Source organism: Falco punctatus (assembly GCF_963210335.1).
Source record: "Falco punctatus genome assembly, chromosome: 6".
Lineage (NCBI taxonomy): Eukaryota > Metazoa > Chordata > Aves > Falconiformes > Falconidae > Falco > Falco punctatus.
Window position 1 is genome coordinate 958,944 of NC_137585.1, and position 21,894 is coordinate 980,837.

The 21,894-nt window shown below is 56.0% G+C and overlaps 1 protein-coding gene across 4 annotated transcripts in view; it reads left to right on the top strand.

The window, feature by feature from the left end:
• PIANP (PILR alpha associated neural protein) overlaps window positions 1-21,884 on the top strand; it is a 31,892-nt gene extending 10,008 nt beyond the window's left edge. For 2 of the 4 annotated variants that reach the window (XM_080391471.1, XM_080391470.1), the window contains exons 2-6: window positions 5,031-5,099; window positions 5,249-5,814; window positions 5,975-6,056; window positions 6,309-6,527; window positions 6,662-21,884. In XM_080391471.1, the coding sequence (XP_080247597.1) occupies window positions 5,083-5,099; window positions 5,249-5,814; window positions 5,975-6,056; window positions 6,309-6,527; window positions 6,662-6,683 (906 nt within the window). In that variant the 5' untranslated portion in view covers window positions 5,031-5,082 and the 3' untranslated portion in view covers window positions 6,684-21,884. Of the gene's footprint in view, window positions 1-329; window positions 5,815-5,974; window positions 6,057-6,308; window positions 6,528-6,661 lie in introns of those variants that run through there. The other 2 variants (XM_080391472.1, XM_080391469.1) reach the window with 2 other exon arrangements.
• The last annotated feature ends 10 nt before the right edge of the window (window positions 21,885-21,894 follow it).

Genomic DNA, 21,894 nt, shown 5'->3' on the forward strand with positions numbered 1-21,894 from the left:
CTGCATCTCTGCCTCTTGGACCACCAGCTCTGGGATGTTCATGGCCACTGAGAAGAATATAGGCGTGGGGTGCCTGGGGCACCGGGCAGTGTGGAGGGGGGGGCTCACTGTGCCTAAACTTGCTCTGCTGGGTGCTTGGAGATAGCTGCTAGGTTCTACAGTCCCAGAGCACAGCCTAGTATCGGCAGCTGTCACCATAGCCCTTAATGCTGGCTGGGAGTTAAAAAATGACAACCAACCTAGCGTTCTTTCTCTGCGAGGAGGGCTGGGTCCTCCTCAGGTTTGTTTTGATTTTTTATCACTATTTTGAGTGGGATCATTGCTGGGGGGGGGGGAGCTGGGTGAAGGAAGGATTTGCATGAAGCTCTCGGTGCTGTGGGGTTGCTAATGGCGAGCGTTATTTCAGCCGGCAGTAAGTTTCATAATCTTGGCCCAGCTCTTGTGAATGTTCTGTTCCTCAGGGTCATAAGCCTCTTTCCCCTTCTTCCATCCCTTACCCCTCTCCCCAAACCGGTTGGCAATTTCATTGTTCCAGTGGAATATATCCGTCATGTGAGGTCATCGCTGCATAAGGAGAGGTGATTGATTGCTTAGGTCACTGGGGCCTGTCCCATGCTGGGCTTTGAATGCTGGCTTGGAGACCTTGGACCAGACTCTGTGCCCGAAGGTGATGCGATGTGGGGTGCAGAGAGGCATGGTGATGCGTTCCCGGCAGCTCGAGTCACCGAGCAAACAGACTGCTGCATTCTGAACTAGCTGGAGCGCTCGGAGAGCAGACAGCTTCATTCCTAGAGGCACAGTATCACAGCAGTCAAGCTCGAGATGTTACAAAAATACAGATAGATCATCATCTGCCAGCCGAGTCAGACAGAATCGGGTGCAACTCGTTTCCCATCCCCGGATGGAAGGAGACTCTACCCGCTCCTGGCTAACACGGCTTGTGTATGCTCGGCTTCATCCAATTGCTCTCCAGTCAGGGCTGATCTTGCCTAGGCAGCCAGAAAGCTGGGAGATTCTCAGATTTTAAGGCCGGAGGGACCATTTTGATCATCGAGCCTGACCTACAGCAGAGCACAGGCCAGAGAATTTCACCAATTTCATTTTCTGCATCAAGCCCATAACTTCTGATCGAACTGTAGCATCTCTTTTAGAAATACAGCCACGCGAAGGCTCCAGGCGGTAGGGAACACACCGCCTGCCTGGGCGCATTTGTGCTAGTGTATGACCCTCTTTATTAATAGTATTGTTCCTCATTTGAATTTGTCAAACTTCAGCATTTTGTAGCAGAAGGTTACAGATGGCATTTGATGCAAGGGATCTACGGTGTGGGTATTGCCTGCACACGGCCGGCACCTCAGCTCTGTTATTCCTGTGACGGCTTTTATGTTTGGAGAGGATTTATCTTTGGGACCACAGTATGCAAGAGTCCTGGCCACAGAGGAGTTATGGGCAGCAAGTCCTAGGGCTTCCCTGGGCGTGGTAGCCCCTGAACTCTGGAGCCCAGGGTGTCACATTCGGGGTTTAGTCTGTGCTCCCTGCCCAGAGCAGGGGCGCAGCAGGTTTTGCTCCTAGCCATCACTTAGCTTGTCAGTTCCCAGCCCCCTTGGTGAACTGGGTAACACGCTTTGGGGCATGGCTGCTGCGATCTGCTTTCTCACCTCCCAGCAGCGGCGGGTCTGTGCTGCGGGAGGCTTACAAAGAGGGAGGAAGCACAGCTGGGTCCCTGACGCTGGGGAACAGCAGCAGGATTCGTGCTTCCATCCTGCAAATGCAACAAGAGCGGCTCCTAATAGATTAGCCCCAGGGATCTCTGCTCTGGACCAGTAGTGGGATCCATATGCAGAAGCAAAGAGCAGTGTAATTCTTACTCACGGCTTTCAAGCACCAAGATTCACAAACTGAGCTCAATGAAGTGCCCTGGGGAAATAGCTTTGTCATTCACACTCTGTCATCTGTGCATCACAGGACTGGAACGCTGCAATGAAGGCTCTGTACCTAGAGTGAAAATACCCAGGTCTGTCTCTGGACCCTGGGCGTAGCCTTGTCCATTTTCATCACAATTAGACTTGGGAAACAGATCTGAAAACAAGAGCCATGCCATGTGGTACTGGTGCAGGAATCCAGTCTCTCTGCTCTGGCACACAAAGGCCCCTTGAACCCTTGAGGGTTGTGTGGATACTGGGGTTTATACATCCAGGTAGTGGAAGCATTGGCTTCTTCTCTCTGAGGAGCTACGGGTTTACTCAGCATCCGTACCGGGAGCTGCACACCGAGCTGACCCGCTTGCCCTCCAGCACAGCAGGGTCCGTGCCCGGGGCGCAATGCCCACTGCCGGCGGCTCACTGCAGGCTGCCGCAGACGCGCCTTGGCTGCTGCTTTGTCAACAAGCCGCTGGGACATCCACGCTACGTGTGCCGTGGAGTCCAGCCCGCGCTGGCTGGCATCTCCACCTGACACCTTCCTTCGCTCGCACGGCGTTCATGCTAGGGGAGACACCTCTGTGCTTCCCCCAGCTGCTCTCTGGCCACGAGATGATCAGCAACCCGGGGTGCGTTGACTGAGACTGACTGACGTGGCCTCGTTGGGGCACTCAGCTGGAGCCACCGTTGGGGTCGGGGCATGTGGGGCTCACCTGCCCCTCACCGTCAGCAGAAGGACCCATGCACAGCGACGCCTGGGGTCTGAGGGTGCCCGGCTGTCACTGCCACAGCATTACATGTACGCGAGGAGGCCGGCACTGGGGCTCGCTCCTTCCCCTCAGCTCCCGTTAGGGCCATTACGTGCTCGATAGGGCAGAAATTCAGACTACTGGGTGTGAAAGCAATTCAGGATTTGGCTCTGTAGGGTTGCTCATTCCGAGGCTTTTGGACCCTGGGAATCTATGGCCTGGGGTGCTGCTGCTGGGGCTCGCAACCTCAGCCAAGAGCTACAGCGAGGGCTTCATCATAAAACATCCCAACAGGCAGGAGGGAGGGGGCAGTGAGCTGGGTGACCCAACACGCCTTGCCCCTACACCCAGGCGCTGGTGGAGCCATCGCGTTAGGAGTACACCCCTGACGTACCGCGCTCCTCCATGGGGCTGGCACGCACAGGGGTCTGCCTGCACCCGGAGCAGATCTCCGCTCCAAGGCTGGCACTGCCGAGAGCCATGTCTCCTCTTGCCTGATGCAAAACAGCCCCCAGGACCGGAGCTGTAACGGAGAGTGCCATGCCACGAGCAGAGCAGGCTTTTCACCCCAGGGAGCTGCTGTCCCACGGTGAGTCCCAGGCATGGCCCCAGGCCACCTTGAGATCATTTGTGGCGTTTGGGTGCCCTCTAACCTGGGGACTCGCTTGAGGAGGTCCCTGATGCTTGGAATTCCCTCCTTTTCCGAAGTCCTAAAGGGATTCTGTCACGAATCTGTGTTGCCAGTCATGATCTTCCATGGCATCGTGACCATAATCCAGATGGCCAAGACCTCGCCAGCCTCTGGCCTGGGAAGAAACTTGCTCCATTCTGCTGCTTCTCTGCAGAGCTGCATTTTAATACTGAGCCCCCTCCACGGCTAAAGAGGTTCAGGAGCAAAGTACAAAGAAATGCTGAGAATAGCTGCTCTTTTCTCCTCATCTTCATCTCAGGATCCCTCCGGAGACTGATCTTGCCCTGGAGGGAAGGGCAGGGCACATTAGCTGACAATTCCTTTTTTTCCCTGTGAACTTTGTTTAAATATTTAACAGAAAGAAACTAAAAATATCCCCAGTTAATGCAGCAGGAGCTAGACAGCCACTCGCTCTTGGGTGCTGTTCCTCCCAGCCCCTATCCTCAGGTGGACAGCAGGGGCATGAGTCCCCTTACTACAGCAGGCGGGCTCTTCCCACAGCAAGGGGAAGCCCCCCGTCGGGGAGGGGCTGCGGTTTTGGATCAGGGCATGAGCCGGGCAGGAGGGGACGGCAGGAACCCCCGGGGAGGTGCGAGGTGCGGGCTTGCCCTCCACGTTGGCTGCCTCGGCCGAGCATCCCCGTTTCTGCAGCCCAGCAGCCACGGAAGAGCATGACCGTGGGCTGTCGGCATTCGTGCTTTCCCCTTCACGAGGAGGGAGCGAGCTGAATATCGTGAATGATTTCTGTGTGCGTGTGTGCATGCAGCCTTTGTTGCAGAGAGGATCCCAGGTCAGGCACACAATGGCTTGCAGGGAAGCGCTGGCACTGCGCTGTGCCCGGCCAAGGGAAGGGGCAGGCAGCATGAAGGGCAGCTGTGCCACTGCCGGACCGATGCCAAAGGGTGCCGGTGCAGAAATCCGGCCGGGGGGGACCAGCCCTCACTCCCTGTCCCCACTGCTGCCTAGTGCTGCTCGCCCTGGGGAGGTGGGAGAGAAGGGGGAGGAACAGCAGAGGAAGGGTGGGACAGGAGAGTGCGGAGGACACTAGGACAAGGAGTGTGGGAAGGTAATTCCATGTTAGCTAAGAGGAAAGTAAACACTAAATATTTGATAGGCGTATTTTTGCTCTTAAATTCTTTAGTAAGGCTGGACTTTTCTCGCTGATTCACTCTCTCAGTCGCCTTGGTTTATCACTCTCGTGCTTCCCCTCTCGCTCCCTCACTGGCACACAATGAAGAGGCTCTTTTTTAAATAAACGGATTACACGCTTTACACTATAAATAAACACAGGAATTAAGATTCCAACTTGGTCCAGCAATAAGCAAACAAAGATGCCGAATCCCCCTCTCGGCCCTCAGACGGGCGAGTCCCCACGGAAGCTGCGCATGTGCCTCCACACGTGTGCTCCAGAGATTGCTCCTCGCTTCCATGTGCACACGCTGACGCGCGTGCTGCTGCATGGTGCCGGGGTTGGGGGACGATGCACCTCTGCATGGCAGAGCGCGTGGGTGATGGGGGGCACGACGGGGGCACGTGCAGGTGCATGGGTGCCCAGCTGCTCCTCCCACTGGGGCCAGGAGCTTGCCCTTTTTTTGGAGGTGGCCTCCTCCAGGGAGACAGCGGTCACAGCCGGGTGAGGCGACGCTGACGCCTCCCCCTTTTGGTTCCCAGTGAAGAAGATGAGACGGGATCCTCGCTGAGCAAAGACGCTGTTGCATCTGAGATGGAGCCCAGTGCTTGGTAGGTTCACGGCTTCCCACATTCACTGGTGATGCGGGAAGATGACGGGAGCGTGGGTGGTGGGCTGCTCCCGGCTGCTCCGGGCTTGGCTTTTTGATGGGAGGGATGTCTCACGTAAGGCTCTCCTCTTCCTCCTCCCCACCCTGCAGCAGGATGCCTCCACTCCTCTCCTGCATCCACTCCCTGCAGCTTTGGCATCTCCTCCTCCTGGTCCTGGCCGTCCCTCCTCCTGGCGTCTGGTCTCTTCGTTCTCGGGGTCCAGCAGCCACTCGGCCTCTGTGCACCCGTCGGAGCCCCTCAGCCCCACGGTCCATTTGCATTTGGGACAGGACCTCGCTGCCGGAGAGGGATGCTCGCTTTGCCCTGCCACGCCAGCGGTCCCTGCCCCCCCGGGGGGGAGAGCTGCGGCACGTCGTGCGGCTGAGGCGCCAGGCAGCAGGAGTCCGCCCTGCCACCCCCTCTGGCTTTGAGGACGGCATGCCCTCCTCCCAGTACCCCTGGGCCATCGTCTGGGGTCCCACAGTGTCGGATGAGGATGGAGGGGACACCAATTCGGCCAACCCAGGCTTCCCACCGCTGGGATACACCTTTGTGTCACCACACGGGATGGCAACGGCGCAGCCCAACTCCCACTCGCTCCTGCACAATGCGGGACTCAACCTGCGGGAGACCCCGGCCACCCTACGGCCCTTCTTGTTTGGGCCCCGGGGGGAAGGTATATCTGCCCTTTGCTCCTTTTGCCCCCAGTCCCCGCAGGAGCAGCTCCTTCTGCAGAAATTCACAAGAGCCCTGGCAGCAACCTCCCCTTGCACTGCTGCTCTCCGGGGACTGGTGGGGGTGGCCGTCACACCCCCCTCTCCTCCTCTGTCTCACAGGTGTGGACCCCCAGCTGTACGTCACCATCACCATCTCCATCATCATTGTCCTAGTTGCCACCGGGATTATATTCAAATTCTGGTGAGTGGGGGCTGGCCCGGTGGAGGGTGTCACCACGCCAGTGCCTGCATGTGTCTGGGCAGGAGGGCCAGTGGGTTTGGGAGCCGCTTGCCCCAGGGATGCAGGTCTGGTGCCACGAACCCTTGCGAAGTTTGGCACATGGCGAGCTGGGCTCTCGGGCCAAGCATAGCGGGATCCCACAAACCTCTCTGCTGCGCGCACTGCTGCTTGCCCAAGTGGGCACTCTGCCTCACCCCTGGTCTCTCTCCGAAGCTGGGACCGTAACCAGAAGCGCCGGCGTCACTCGGGGCAGCAGAGCGGTGGGAGGCAGCAGGAGAGCCAGCAGCCCCTCACGGACCTCTCCCCCACCACCGTCAGCATCCTGGGACCCTACGGAGACTCTCTGGCCCCCACACCTGAGCAGGAGGAGTCCAGGCAGGGCCAGGAGAAACTGGGGGGCCATGGGAAGAGCACGGCTTTCCAGCTCAACCGGTGAGTGGCCGGTGAGCCGGGGCGGCGGGGATGGGCGGGCTGGGGCAGGCCAGAGGAGCCAGCCGGTTAACGGGGGCAGTGTGGCAGTGTGAGCACCCGTTGCTAATTGATTTCCAATTCCGTTTTGCCCCCAGAATCCCACTGGTGAACCTGTGATGCTCACGGGAGAAGCAGAGCTGGCTCCCCCCACCCTCCCGTCACAGCCAGCGAGCACAGACTCCCGCCACCTCTGCTACCCCAGGAAAAAAAAGACCTCCTTGTGCCACGGCCCACCACCACCATTACTCACTCACTCCACCAGGACGTGCCTGGGCAAATGGATGGGCTGGTCCTTCAACCTGCTGGGGGAAGGTTGGGGACTCCCCCCCACCCCCACCCCAGCCCATGCAGAACAGGGTGATGAGAGAGCAGGATGGTGGGAGGGGAGGTGGCTGGTGGTGGTGTGACATCTTGCCCCCCAGCCCCTCTCCTAGCACACACGCAGACACACACGCTTGGATCTCTGTGACTCTCCCACCAGTGCATGCCTGACATCGGGGGTAGGCAAGGTGGAAAGGTGTACCCCTGTCCCCGTGGGCCCCAACCCCCTCTGTGTCCCTTCCCATGTCATGTGCTTTGAAGTGAGCGTTGGAGTTGGGTGCTGTAGGATTGCCTGCCGGGGCTGGGGCTCCCCTGAGCCGGGACTTGGGTAATGGCAGGTTCTTCTGCTCCCAAGGCGCTGGCCCTCCCGCGGGTCCCAAGTGGGGGTGAGGCTTGGGCAGAAGAGGCCTGCACAGCACCCGCCCCCCCCCAGCAACCCGTTTCCTTGAAGGAAATGTGACCTCCCCCCTAGACAGAAGATATTGACGGCTTTCCATTTTCTTCCTGCCTAACACTCTTCTGTTTTTTCTCTTCAGCTTGTATCTTTCTTCATCTCTCTGTCCCCAATTTTTTTTCTCTCGGTTACTCCCCTCCACCACTTCTCTTGCCAGTTAAAGTTGGAAAACGTTCCTTTAGCTTTCCAAATGTCTTGATCTCTTGGAAGCCTCCTTGCTGTCCCCCTCCACCCCGCCAGCCTGCTTCAGCAAGGTTTTTCTGGAGAACATCATTCTATGGTGATGTCCTTCAGAACATTCGAGGTGGACCCTCTGCCCATCACGTTACTCACCAAGCGTCCTGTGCATCGGGATGCTGCTGAAGCAGCTAAAGCATGGCACGCAGACACAGCTGGGCATGATGAACTCGAGTTTTGGCCAGGCTGAGGTAGGGAATTGTTTTCAGACGCTCATGCCGCAGGCAACAAGCAGCAGATGTGACTGTGCCTGGGATGACAAAGAGCAATTTTGAGTTGACCTTGGGAACGTTTGGAGGGCTGCCCCGTACTGCTGACAGGTCTCTCCTGGAAGGTGACTGGAGACCCCTGAGGCAGCACTTGCCAAGGGCATGAGAGAGGGTATATGGGGGGTGCCAACTTTTGTGAGTGTCTTGCTCCAGATGGCTGGGGACCAAAACCAATGGCACAGGTACGGGTGCACACCAGTTGTCTGAGCGTGTACTTCGGGGCTGCAGTGGTCCGTAGGGCAGGCGGCCGCACTGTCAGCTGTGTGGGTGAGCCAGATTAGCCCATCTCAACCTCTTCCTACATGTGGACCCCTGGGTGTCCCTTTGAGGAACTGCGAAATGGCAAATTTCAGCTTCATGACAGTCATTGCTCTCCATCAGCTTTTGTGGGCACCCTTGAAGCAATTCACAGATGCCACACCACGAGGCACTGAGCGGCAGCGATGCAGGCTTAGGGCAGGTTGTCCCTGCACCGTGCGACACCTGCAGCTGCTGGGCTCATGTGCCCAGAGTCAGGAGAGTCACCCACAATTTGAAGGCCCAAATGCACCATTCAAAGTCTCTGACAAAAGTCATCTTGGAGAGGAGGAAATGGCCCTTTCATCCTTTATCTCTTCAGCAAAAGCCTATTCTTTATAGGACAAAGCGCAGGGAATTTCATAAGAGTCCTGGTTCTGCCCATTTACCCAGCTGAACTATTGGGTGATCATGGGTCCCATCTGACTCACCGTGAAGGACATTTAAATGAGAGTGTAAATTGCCATAAGCTTCACAAAAAACAGTAGAGATTTGGAGAAAATGACAGGTCAAATAAAATTACTGGCTTATTAAAAGCAGCAAATGGCTGAAAGATGTAGGCGGAAAAGGACTCTGGAGGTCTCCAGTCTAAGTGCAGTTTGAGTCTCCGCTTATAGCAGGGTATATTATTGCTTTACCTTGGATCAATCTATTACCGAGCCTTTTCCTTACTCAGGCTCCGTTCAGGGCTCTGGCGGACGTTCAGCCCGCTGCCCCTGCCAACCGGGAGCAGCTCGGGGCTGTTGCCCCTCCGGCTGGCGCAGCCACACATGGGCTGCAAGGGGCTGCGCTGCTCAGCGCTGGCAGTTTACAATACAATGCCTTGAACTGGTTTAAATAATCTTCCAGACCAGATTAATTAGATTGCTCTTTGATCAATAGGGCTTGTTGAAAAATAAGGCCAGAGTTTAGACTCTACCACTTCAAGGGCTGTCCCTGGACTTTCCCTTCCCACGCGTGGCGTGCAGAGCAGGTCTGTAAGAAAGCGGCAGGGTGCTGCAGGAGATGCAGTGGAAATATTTTCCAACACTTGACGTGGGGAAGCCCTGCGCTCAGCTGGCCAGGCTTTTGTAAACTCTGCAAACAAATCAGATTTTGGTGGTTTGGGTTTTTTCCTCCGCTTTTAACGTGCCTCTGGTTTTGGTCAAAGCACCTCCAGGGAGCAAAGCTTTTCACGGATACTGTGGTAAGGGGGAAGCTGGAGAATGCAGTAGAGAAAACTATTCAAATGACAGGAGCTTGGATAAGCTGAACATCTTTTCCAAGACCAATTTTTCTAGCCAAACACGTTTTTAGAACAGTCATCCACTCTCTCACATGAAACAGGTTAGATACGGGAAACAACTTCATTGTCCTGCCCTGCTACATTTTGTCCCTGGAACAAAATGTTCAAAACACATGTGGGCACACAAACCTTCTTCCAGTCAATAAATAATCTCACTGGATCTGTTTTCTCCATGGCTGGAGCCTTAGAAACCATCTTCCCCACCACGGACTGGAGCCAGAGCGTGCCTGCAGCCCCTCGCCCTGGGCCAGGCTGACACTGCGAGATGCGCACATGGATGGGCTGACGGCACCAAGTTCCAAACCAGGGCAGAGGCCAGCACCTTCCCAGTCACAGCTTATCAGGTTTCCCTGCCTTCTAGGTGACTGGAAGAGAAAGGTTTGGATTCATTTTTTCCAGTGGGAATTTCACAGAGAGAGAAGTGGGTGGGGAAACCAATGGAAAATGTTCACAGCCTTGGGCTGAGCCTGCCTAACCTTTCTGCACAATTAAAAGGGAACATCCAGGTGGGTGGGTGAGCTGGAGGAACCATGTCTCTGCTCAGCTCCTTGAGGGTCCTGGCTTTGTTAGTGCAAAGGTGGTCTTTCCATGAGTGCAGTGGGAAGGTCTGGGGAAGGATCTCTCTCCTCTGCCTTGTACTGGTTTGGAGCAGACACTGGAGTCTCCCTCTGTTGACCCACCAGAGTGTATGACCAGAAGGCCAAATCCTGCTTGGGCTTTCCCATCTGGTTGGTGGTAACTGGTAGGCAACAGAAGGCACTGCTTCCACATCACTCCTCCGGTCCACTTCCCAGGGACTCGCATCCAGCTGAGCATCCCACAGCTTCAGAGAGGGTTATCTACCTCTTCCTCAACGGCACCTAAGTGCCCTTCCAAATCTGGCCCCTTCATTCCCCACTCCCTTTCCCAATAAGGAAAAACGTTTGGAAAGGAGCGGTTTGTTCATTCCCCACAAGTTCTCAAACACAACCACCTTCACACTGTTCTGAATTAAACTGCGGTTTTGGTTTTTCACTCTGACAAACCACGTCGATGGCACAGCCTTAGAGCCAAGTCCTGCAGCACAAAAGCCCCGGGCCAAATTCCAGCCCCCAGCTGCACCCCTGCTGATGTCTCCCCATAGTCCTGCCCCTACCTTGGGAAGACCATAGAGGGGGACCCCCTTCCTTCACCGACTGCCAGCTCTCTACTCCTTTTTTCCTGTTGTTTTCCCTCTCCCACTGTTTCCCCATTTCCCACTCCTGTCCTGCGCCACAGTCTCCCTCCCAGTTATTTCTCCTCTCCTACTGTTTCACTCTCCCCGCTCCTTTCTTGTTCTCCCTTTGCCACTTGGTCTCGTTCTGCTGCGGCTCCCATCCTCCCCTCCGTCCTCCCTCCTGCTTCCCCGCTCAGTCTCGCTCTTCCTCCTCCCCTGCCCTTGTGCGCTGTGATATATATTTTTGTAGGAATTCTCTTCTCCTTGTGGTGAAATATTCAATTCTTGTGGGATGTTAGTTTCAACATTTTTAAATAAACCTTTGCAAAATACTGGAAGCAGAGCACTTGCTGCTGTGGCAGAGGCCGTGACGGAGATGTCAGGGTGGGATGAGGGGGACTTCGCCCTGGGCAGACCGCAGTGGGCAGGGACTCAGGCATCTGGCATTTCACAGTCTCTCCTGGCGGGGGGTAGATGGGCCAGTTTGGCCCCACATCCATCTTGCCTTGGTCTCCTTGCTGGCCAAGGAGGCTCTTTGACCCTCTTCCTGCATTTCCATGGGAGGTGGCACCTGATGGAGGAGGCCTTGCACATCCCCTTCTCCACCAAGGGTGACTGTTCTACCTCCGGAGCTACTGCCTCCCAGCCACGCTTTGGGGCTGCTGGTCCCACACCAGCCTGTGCTGGGAGCCAGGATGGCCAGGAGAGGTGAGAGAAGCTGAGGGGAAGGGAGGGAGATGGAGTGATGCTGGCGCAGAAGCCTCCCTCGCTGTTCCCCGCGGCTGCCTCCGCAATTTCTATTTACAGCCCTGCTGCCTCCCCTCCTGGCCACAGTGCCGCTGCTGTTGCTGGTTTCCAGGGCTGCTCTGTAATTAAGCATCCTTGTCTCCTGCAACTCCCCCACTTCACAAGTCCCGGCTGTGCTGGGTGCTGGGGTGGGCACGGAGAGGGTCCTTGAGACCAGTACCGGGCATGGTGGCTGCCCTGAAGGGCGGCTCCCCAGCAATGGTAGGAGGATTTCTGGACGCTGGGGACGGTCCCCGCCCCCCCCCCCCCCCCCTTTGCCCGCTCACTGTCCGGGTCCTTCGGGCATCGGAGATGTCCCTGACCTGCTGCTTTACTGTCCGAGGAAGGAGCAGGCTCCCCCAGCCCTGACCTTGGACTCTGTCCTGGGGTCTCTGCCCACTGGAAGGACCCAGGACCACGTCCCGCCACAGGGCCAGACCCCTCCACATGACACCCTGTCCCCTGGACAGCATCTCTGTGGGCTGGAGGTGGCCCCGGGCCCATCGGAGGGCAGAGGTGCCTGCAGTGGCTGTCCCAGGGAAAGCACACATGGGAGGCTGGGCAGCACCTCTGCTGCCCCTGTGCCAAGTGTGGCAGGACGAAGCCCCTCACCCTTGTTGCTTTAGGTGGCTGGTCACCAGCTCCCTGCCCCCCCTGCTGATTCTGTCTAGTCAACCACATGGAGCGGCTCTGGGGCTGGGCAGCTGGAGAGACTTGACTGAGGAGGCGAGAGATTCTCACTGTGCTGAAATCACAGCCTCGTGTACTCATCAGCACAGTGGAACGTCTTGCACAAACCTCATCTGCTTCCAGCCAGAGCTTCAGCCTTTCTTGCTGACTCCTCTGTCATCAGGTGCTTTCCCTCCGGTGCCCTCTCGGCACAGGCTGAGGCTGCAGGCACTCAGTCAAACGGTCCCTTTCCTCACCAGGACTCGCCCTCTGCCTCACAGGAGGAGCTCCATGAGCTGCCCCATTTTCTTATGGATTCCTGAAAAGCTGTTCTAGTCCCTTCCCATCACCACTCCCCACTACATCACTCTTGCCCACCCACTCGTGTTGACTTCCCACCCTTCCAATCTGGTCCCAGCCCTACATCCTTCCCCAGCATCTCTCTCCCTTCCAGGTCTTCATCTTTGCCTGCTTCCCCAGCATCTCCCTACCTTCCAGGTCTCCAGCCTTGCCTCCTTCACCAGCATCTCTCACCCTTCCAGGTCTCCAGCCTTGCCTCCTTCCCCAGCATCTCCCTCCCTTCCCAGTCTCCAGCTTTGCCTCCTTCCCAGTGTCCAGCCTTGCTTCCTTCCCCAGCATCTCCCTTCCCAGTCTCCAGCTTTGCCTCCTTCACCAGCATCTCCCACCCTTCCAGTCTCCAGCCTTGCCTCTTTCCCCAGCATCTCCCTAGCATCTTGCTCTCCGACAGGGAGCTGGAATGGCAAGCTGCATGCAGAAGGAGGACAGGAGAGACAGGAGGAGTGGATGCAACCATTTAAATCAAAGAAAAAAACCTAAAAACTGTACAACCACATCAAGACACATGAAAATCACCCCAACAAGTGGTCAGAAACAAGCGTGAGGTATTGCTGACCGCTGTGATTTCCCAGGAAAGGGAGTACTTTAGAAAAACATTATGAAAACATCTCCCAAAGCTGGGATTCCCTCCAGCTGAGTGCCTTCTATAACCTGCAATAAATTATCCCATTATGAAAAAAAAAAAATAAAAAATCAGGCAACTGTCAGCTGGAAGCGCCTGTCAGTACGGGGATCTGGCAGCGAGCTAGAGCGCTCGCTTGCCTTCCCTGCTCAAGGAGCTTCTCCAGGGCTGGGGCTGGAAGTCAGGAGTCCACACAGCCCAGCTCTGCCCCGCTCCCCATGCCTGCCCTGTTGGTTGCCACCACTCTGTGTGCCTCCGCAGCGCACCCTGCGAGAGAGCCAGCACGATGCTGAGGGCGTGAGGGCCGTGGTGGGAGAGCACCCACGGAGCCCTGGGCATCACCTGCTCCTCAGGGCTGGGCACAGCAGCGTGGGCCAGCTGGGCTACCTCGGTGTAAGCCTCGGTGCGGAGGGCACAGGCAGCTTAAGTTAGAGGTACCTCCGCGCCCTGCTAAAGGGATGTGGCTCTGCAGATGGCCCTTTAATTAGGAGCAATGCACGACTGGAAACCGCCACGAAGAATCACCCTGAAACAAGCAACCGCTCATTTCAGCATCACGTAAAGGAGTTGAGTAGTTCCCTTGGTTCGTTCCTGCTTTGATCCTTGGAGGCAGAATTGAATCTTTATTGAGGCTGCTGTGTCTCCGAGTGCACATTGCACTTGGTGAATAATAGACCATTCAGTGACGCATTCCACATTGATCCAAAGCCCAGCTTTCTCTGGGAGTGACCAGAATACAAGCAAAACCATCTTCAACTTCAGATCAATCCCCACAAGGGATCTGGCAGGGAAACAAATGCCAGCCTCTGCTCTGGGGACCTGTCCTGCATCCCCGTGGCTCCCAGTTAGAGCTCCAGTGGCAGGAGAGCTCTAGGGCAGCCAGTCTAGTTTGAAGTCCAGACTCCGTCAACAGCTGGACATACCGCGAGGGTTCAGCAAACAAGCAGGCAAACAAGCCTGGGGTGACTCATCTTCTGAATGTCAGAGGAACATCGTTTGATGCCTCCAGCATGCACTGGTCAGTTCTGCTGCACAGCCTGGCCTGCTGAGGGGCGGCTGGCTTCCTGGGTGCTTTGCCTAAGGCAGGATGCTTGGGCAGGCGTTGTGCTTCTCCCAGGTACCAGCTGAGCCTTGGTGAGGTGACCCAGAAAGCAGGAGCTTCCCGAGCCCTTCCCAAACCAGGGGGCACTCAGTGGTGGCTGTCCCCAAGCACCAGGGAATCCAGCCTGGCGCACGGCAAACGCACGCAGCTTCAGCTGAACGTGTCCATCGTCCGAAACAGGAGCGCGATGCTTAAATACAGCTACAGTGGAGGTTTGTGCCAGTCTCGTTACATTGACACAGACCCGTCTGGCGACACCTGGATGAGTTATTGAAGCCTGAAATGGTTTCTCTCTGATGCCTTTTTTCTGCTTTGCAGATTCCTTTCCCGTGTGACATACCGCATGTGAGTGAGCGTCACGCCAGTGAAGTCCGAGGCGCTGCTTAGCCTTACCCTGCACTGGCTGGGCACGCAGCGGGAGTTGTAAGGGATGGTACAGAGGGGTCGTTCCCTCCTTTGTGATGATATTTCTCTCGTACCAAGCATCAGGGCCTCCATGACAAGACCAAAAAGGCTGCCCTGGCCAAACAGGGGGTCCCTGTAGCCACCCCGGTCGGCCAGCTTACTTGTAGCTGGCTGCACGGTGCAGTGATGCCGAGCGCAGCATGTGAGGAAGGGACAGATCTTCCCCGGGTACCTGCAGATTAGAGGAGGGCTGGGATGAAATGGTGACTCAGCATAACACTGCCTCTTTCAGAGGTTTGGTGGCAGTTGTTTGCCGATGCTCAGGCAGAGAAACAACTCACCTCACTCAAATACGAGGAGCTAAAGCTGCTGAGCAAAGGCCTAAAGAGAGTTACGAGCACGAAGGAGGGCAGGAAAAGGCAGGGTGAGAAGAGAACAGGCAGAGCCAGAAATTGCGGCTAGGATTAAAAGATGAGGGAAGTAGTGTCAGAGGAAGGGACCAGGATGGAAATTTAGAGATGGGGGGCTTGGAAACAACTGGCCAAATGAAGAGAAGTGGGTGAAGTGGAGGTCTGGGAGCTCACAGGTACCAGGGTGCTGCTGATGCTGAAGCCCTGGCTTAGCCTGGGCCCTCACCCAGCTCCCCTGATCCTTCCAGCTGTCTCAGGAGCAGCAGCCGGATCCTCCCCACCTGCCTCCTGGGGAGGGAAGGGGAAGCAGATGCGACTGTACATGCTCATGGCTCAGCCCTCAGAGCTCAGCCTCACTGCTGCAGTGCGGACCCAGCCCACGTGTCAGAGATGCAGGATTGTCATAAAATGTAGGTCAGGGGGTGAAAGTCCCTTGTGCAGGTTTGAAGGTCTCAGCCAGCCCTCCTGGTGTTCACTCTGAAGGATGATGCATTCCCACTTAAGGGATGTTGTTCCCTTTTCTTGCCAGCTTCCTTTTCTAACGTTAATTGTTGGGTCATAATTTTCCAGGAGCTGAGATGGAGGCCACATCATCTGATCTATGATCTCTAAGGTCCCTTCCAACCCAAACCATTCTGTGATTGAGTCTATGATCTACAGAGGCAACAAGAACTACGGCACAGGGACTGCACTCTGAACGTGCGCAGCACTGATAACCACCAAAAAATGAGGCTGCCAGTGTCTGCCCTTGGGTACCCAGAGCCAGTGTTGTGGCCTCTGGCCCCTGCCACTGAAGGGCAAGGACATTGCCACCTGCAGCGGCGCGTGGTGACAGAGTCGTCCCTCAGACTGGGAGATGAATGCACTAGGAAGCCCAGGGAGAATGACGCATGAGAAAAGCATTTTACAAAAATTAAGCGAAGAACGCAAACGTGAAGGAGCGAGTAGCAGCATATATCCAGCAAGCACCATCCCCTGCACCAGAAAGGTCTGGTGGAAAAGCAGCGCATCCTCATGCAATAATAATGTGCATCCAAGCATCTATCAGGATGGTGGATGAAGGAAGAGGCTGGTGTTTCACAACTTCTGAGCTGACTTTGCATCCTGGGTGGTTGCTGCCATTTGTTTCCTTCTTCTGTGATAATTGTACATCGTTTCTCTGCACGGTTCGCGGCACAAATGATTTCACGTACCCGCCCGAGCTGTGCTTTATTGTATTTTGTTTAAATATGCGAAATTGTATGCAACTCCATGTGACGTCTTATGCAAATTGCTTCTTGTGTTACTGCGCATATTTGAAATTAATTTGAGTATGATCACAACTCTGACTCTGAAGCCATTGTTTAGGCTCAGCACTCACCCAGCTCCCCTGATCCTTCCAGTTACCTCAGGAGCAGCAGCCTGAGCCTCCCCTGCCTGCCTCAGCCTTGATCCAGAGGCAACCTGCTCTGGAGGTGACGTGGCTTAGGTGAAGGTCACATTCCAGGCCACTGCTGACTGCCAGTCAGTTAAGAGCAGTCAGAGAGCGAGGACTTGATGGGGAAGCTGGAATCCCAAATTTGTGTCCCAGAATGGCCCACAGACATGCGCTCACGGGAGCGCTCTGTATCCCTGCCGGGCCCAGCCGGGCTCTGTACAGTGACGTGCCATCCAGTGGTTCAATAGCTGTCTGGGACGTCCAAAGGTATCTAGGCTCAGAAAAAAAGCCCTGGTGTTACAAAGTCAGGAATTAAAGTTGCTTTCTGGAGGAGCTTGTTTCTTAAAGATCTGCCCTGTCTGGCAGTGGAGCTGTAGATACAGGCAAATGCTCTACCCAGAGGTGCCCGTGTTCTTAGAAAGATCAGATTCCATTAAAAACATCTATTAAACACAGCAGCCATAACACAGGCAGCAATACAATATCTACACTGATCTCTGAACACACACACGCACAAGCCATTTCAGCAACATTCTTCATGCTAATTTTCCCTTCTCTCTTCTGCCTGGTTGTGAGTCAACAGCTGGGCTGGAAGCCCCTAACCTCCATCACCGAGCAGGGTGCAGGCATCGCGCCGGCAACGCCTTGATCTTCTACTAAAAAACCCAAAACTGAGTTTGCTGTAACTCCCATTCTATCCCCAGCTCGTACAATCCGCCAGGACCTGGCAGTGAAGTATTTCCCGCAGGATTTCTGCTCTGGGCAGGCAAGCACGGATGGATGCCGGGGGAGCAGGGGGGGCTGGGGCTGCGTGCCTGCTCCCAGGGCTGCTGGTGTCTGGGGCTGCTGGTGTCCAGGGCTGGTGGCCGGAGGGAGCGAGCCAGGAGATGCTCCAAGGCAGCTGCAGCTGGTTCACTAGCGCCCAGCCCTGGGAGAGCTGCTGCCATCTCTGCCCATGACAGCTGCTCCTGGGGCATCCCCTTCCCTCATCCCTTTTGCCATCCTGTGTCAAGCTGGTCACCTCCAGCTGACTGCCCTCTCTGGGAAAGGGCTGACCAGTGGGCCCTGGCTGGGTACTCAGCCCCCGTTAATGAAGATGAGTGAAGACGGGAAGATGAGCGAAGATGGCAGAGGAGCTGCTCCCCCCAGCCCCCAAGTACCCGGCTCACCAGAGTGCACACTCCCCTGGGCTGTGGCATGGGGGAGCCCTCTTCTGCTCATCAGAAATCCCCTCAGATCTGCAAGACACCCAGCCGCTACCTGAAGGCAATTTGTCCTGGGTCTGCCTGTCACATGCTGTCCCCTCCGATTCCCGTGCCTGCTCCTGGTGCGTCGGAGGCGGCCGGGATGCACATCCTGTGCTCCCTGGGGAACCGCAGCCCTACAGCACTGGCAGCACTGTCCCCAGGACACTGTCCCCATAGCCCCAAACAGCGCACACTGTGTCCTGGTGAGCCCCAGGCACCCGGTGGGGCTTGTGCTGCTTTAAGAGCAAAGTCGCCGTGAGAATGTCCTGCACCCCAAGCAGAGCAGGCTGGCAGCGATCCCTGGCCCGTGGCTGGCCGCCCCGTCGCATACTCTTACTCAGAGACTTCCAGTCCCCAAACAAGTCATGTCTCCTGGCCTCACGGCTGCTGTTGAAAGGCTGTTCCAGATCCTTGCACTGGCAGGTAGGAAGCTCCTTCTAATTTCCAACCTCAGCGTACCCACGGCCCAGCTTGTGATAATTCATTCTCGTGCCAGCATTGTCCTCAGGCTTCAACTCAATGTCAAACCCCTTTGTTAACACAGAGTTAATGTTGCTTGGTGAGAGCTCATTCCTTCCCAGAACATTATGTTCATCAAAATGCAAACTTGTGGAAAAACAGGACATTTAGAGTTAAAGTACATGTCCAGGCAACCTCACTTCTGCTCCTTCTGAGCTGGCAGCTGCCAGAGGGACTGCCAGCTCTCTGTCTGCATTAACTGCGTCAAGTATAAAGTGTTCTGCGATGAGCGATGAGCGGAGGGAGCGTTACCTGGACATTGCTGGAGCGTGAGGGGGTGAGCCAGTCCCCTGGGGCAGGCGGGGGGCATGCCGGGCTCCTCCCGCTGTGACGAAAGGCCAAGTGTTTCTGCCCATGGGGCACCCCAGAGCTTTCGGTGCAGCACTTTCAAGGACAGAAGGAGACGATTGGTGGTCAGGGTGTCCTGGGGTAAAGATTTCACCAGGCACTCTGTTCTGCAATACCAAAAGGAAAAACTTTCTGGCAGGTGTCAGCTCAAAAATGCTGCCGTGTGGCATCAGCGCTCTGGGGAGGCCACCACCGGCGGTCACCTCGAAAGCACGGCCCCACCTGCACTGCAGAGCCACTGGGGCGAGGGAGGGAGGGAGGGAGGGAGTGCCAACCCCAGCAGCGAGTTTAGCAGATTTGGCTCTGCCACAGCCAGGCACTCACGCAATTCCTGGCAGCAGCAAGCTCTTTGCCCTTATGTGCAGCTGCAGTCGTGTTGCTTCCACCAGAGAGGCTGCTGTGGCTAAGGCAAAGGATGCTTGGAGGTTGCCATGACCTTCAGCCCCATCCTGGGCTCTCCGTGCTAAGAGCAGGGAATCCAGGCCAGGATTGCCGGCAGGGCCACAGAGATGCACAGCGCACAGGGCTGAAAACTTCAGCAGTTTTAACATGCAGTGATTGCAGCAGCTTCAAGCACAGAAGCAAAGAATGGCCAGAGGGACTCCCTCTCCACACCCCTCCCCAATTATCCATGCTGCTGCCATTTCCAGCTCACCTTCCTCACTGCATTAAGCTGTTAGTGCTTTAGAAACTCCTAAGGTTTAAAAAAGTTTCTTACAGTCTTTGCTGCAGGGTATGTTTGCTGAGCAGTGCCTTACAGGAGTTCAGCCCAAAGTGGAGCCACAAATCTGGTCCTGCACTAGAAAGGTTGCTCAGCATCCTTCTGTCCAGCCAGGCATTGTGCTGGGCTCCCGATCTCCAGCAATTTTGGGGTGTCAAGCAGCATTTCTTTTTTTTTTTTGCCTCTTTGCTGTAGTTTTTTACATGTGGATTGTGCGCAGGGCCTCCCCCTGCCTAGAATGGTCCCCTTGCTGACCCAGAAGAGCCGCTGGCCGTGCCTGCCATGGCAAGGATGTGCACAGAATAGGAGCTGATCCGGGGAAGGCTAGTGCAGGCATCTGGCAAGCCTGAAGGGCTCCACTCCAGAAAAAGGAGAGAGGGAATAAACACGGAGCAATTTCTCAGGTGGCAGCTGCTCCCCAGACAGAGCCAAAGCTTCTGTGACAGATGCTCGCTCTGCCTGCAAGGCTGGAGGAAAAAAAGCCCCAGGTGACTGCGGTGCTGAGGGACTCCCTGGAAAACACAAGCATCCTTGCTAAAATGAGGCCCAGTGACGATGCAAAAGATTTTCTAGGAACTCTTGAGCATCTAAGTGAGACTGAGAACTGCCTGGAGGATGTGGAGATCATCACGCCAACCTGCCTGGGAGGAGGAGTTCAGGCAGCCGAGCAGGAGGGAGGCACTTGAACTTGCAGTGTGCTGCCTGCTGCAGCTCGGGGCTCGTCTGCCCTGACCGTGGGCTCACTGCTCCTGGCAAGGAACCGGACGGGAAATGTGTGTCCCTGCGTCCCACACCCCTCCAGGTGGAATAGCTGGCAACTTCTGAATTCCTTAAAGACATATTTAAAAGTTAGAGGTGCTTCCACCTGGGGAAATGGTTAATAATCTAGGAGCTCATCTTTTGAATCTGTCAAGTGGCCCCAGGAACAAATTTGCAACTCTTGTGTACTCAGCTTGAATAGTGGAAAACCCAGAAACCCGATGGCACTGTGGAGTGTGAGGAACATAAAGGTGGAGTGTACAAAATGAGAAGAGGACAGTGCTCTGTCAAATAGACAGAACACACAGATACAGGCAGCTGGACCCGCTTGCCTCCGGAACAGAACCACCAACCACATCAGATCGTGATGGGGTGCACCCACAGGTGCCGAGGGAGATGGCAGATGTCATTGTAAGGCCACTCTGGATAATCTGTAATTGATCACAGCACCTGGGAGAAGTACCTGAAGACTGGAGGAATGCAAACATCACTCCTATCTTCCAGAAGGGGAAGAAGGAAGACCCAGGAACTACAGACCAGTGAGCCTCAGCTTGATTCCTGGGAAGGTGGTGGAGCAGCTCGTCCTGGAAACCATCTGCAGGCACATGGACAACAAGAAAATCATCAGGAATGGTCAGCACAGATCCACCAAGGGGAAGTCATGCTGGACCAGCCTGATAACCTCCTACGATTAAGTGACTGGCCTGGTAGACAAGGGGTGAACTGTGGATATTGCTTACCTCGACTTCAGCAGGACCTTTGACACCGTCTCCCATAAGATCCTCACTGACAAGCTGTTGATGGAGGGGCTGGATGAGCAGGCAGTGAGGTGGGCTGAGACCTGGCTGAACGGCTGGGCCCAGGGGATGGGGAGCAGCGCTGCAAAGTCTAGTTGGAGGCCAGTACCTAGTACTGAGCCCCTGTAACCCAGGTGTCAATACTGGGTCTAGTCCTGTTCAACGCCTTCATCTCTGCCCCACCACATACAGGTGATGGGGCAGAGTGTACCCTCAATAATTTGCTGATGATACCATACTGGGAGGACTGGCGGATACACCAGAGGGTTGTGCTGCCATCCAGAGGAACATCAACAGGCTGAAGAACTGAGCTGACAGGGTACCCATGAAGCTCAAGAAGTGCAGAGCCCTGCACCTGGGGAGGAGCGACCCCCCCACACCAGTACAGGCTGGGGGCCACCAGCTGGGAGGCAGCCTGGCAGAGAAGGACCTGGGGGTGCTGGTGGCCACCTAGTTGAATGGAAGCCAGCAGTGTGCCCTTGCCACAAAGAAGACAAATGGTATCCTGGGATAAATTAGACAAAGTATTGCCAGCAGGTCAAGGGAGGGGGTGCTTCCCCTCTGCTCAGCTCTGGTGAGGCCAGGCCTGGAGTCCTGTGTCCAGTTCTGGGCTCCTCAGTGCAAGGGAGACATGGTAAGGTGATTAAGGTACTGGAGCATCTCTCCTATGAGAGAGCTCAGGGGGATCTTATCACTGCATACAGACACCTGAAGGGGGGTGCGAGGGGGAGGGCACCAGGCTTTGCTCAGCGGTCCCAGCGAGAGGCCCAGAGGCGGTGGGCACACAGACACACAGGGGGCTCCCCCTGAGCCCCTTTTCACCGGGAGGGCGATGGTGGCAGAGCACTGGCACAGGTTGCCCGGAGAGGTTGTGCAGTCTCCCTCCATGGAGATGCTCAAAAGCTGCCTGGACACGGTCCTGGACAAGTGGCTCTAGGTGGCCCCACTTGAGCAGAGGGAGGCTGGACCGGGTGAGCTCTAGGGCTCCCTTCCAATCCCAGCCACCCTGTGATTCCAAGAAGCCACTTACTGGGAACGGCCTCTGCAGTGTGCCACCCCTATCCGTGCCTGGGCTTTGCCTCAGGCGGTAGCTGGGTTGGGCTAAAGCCAC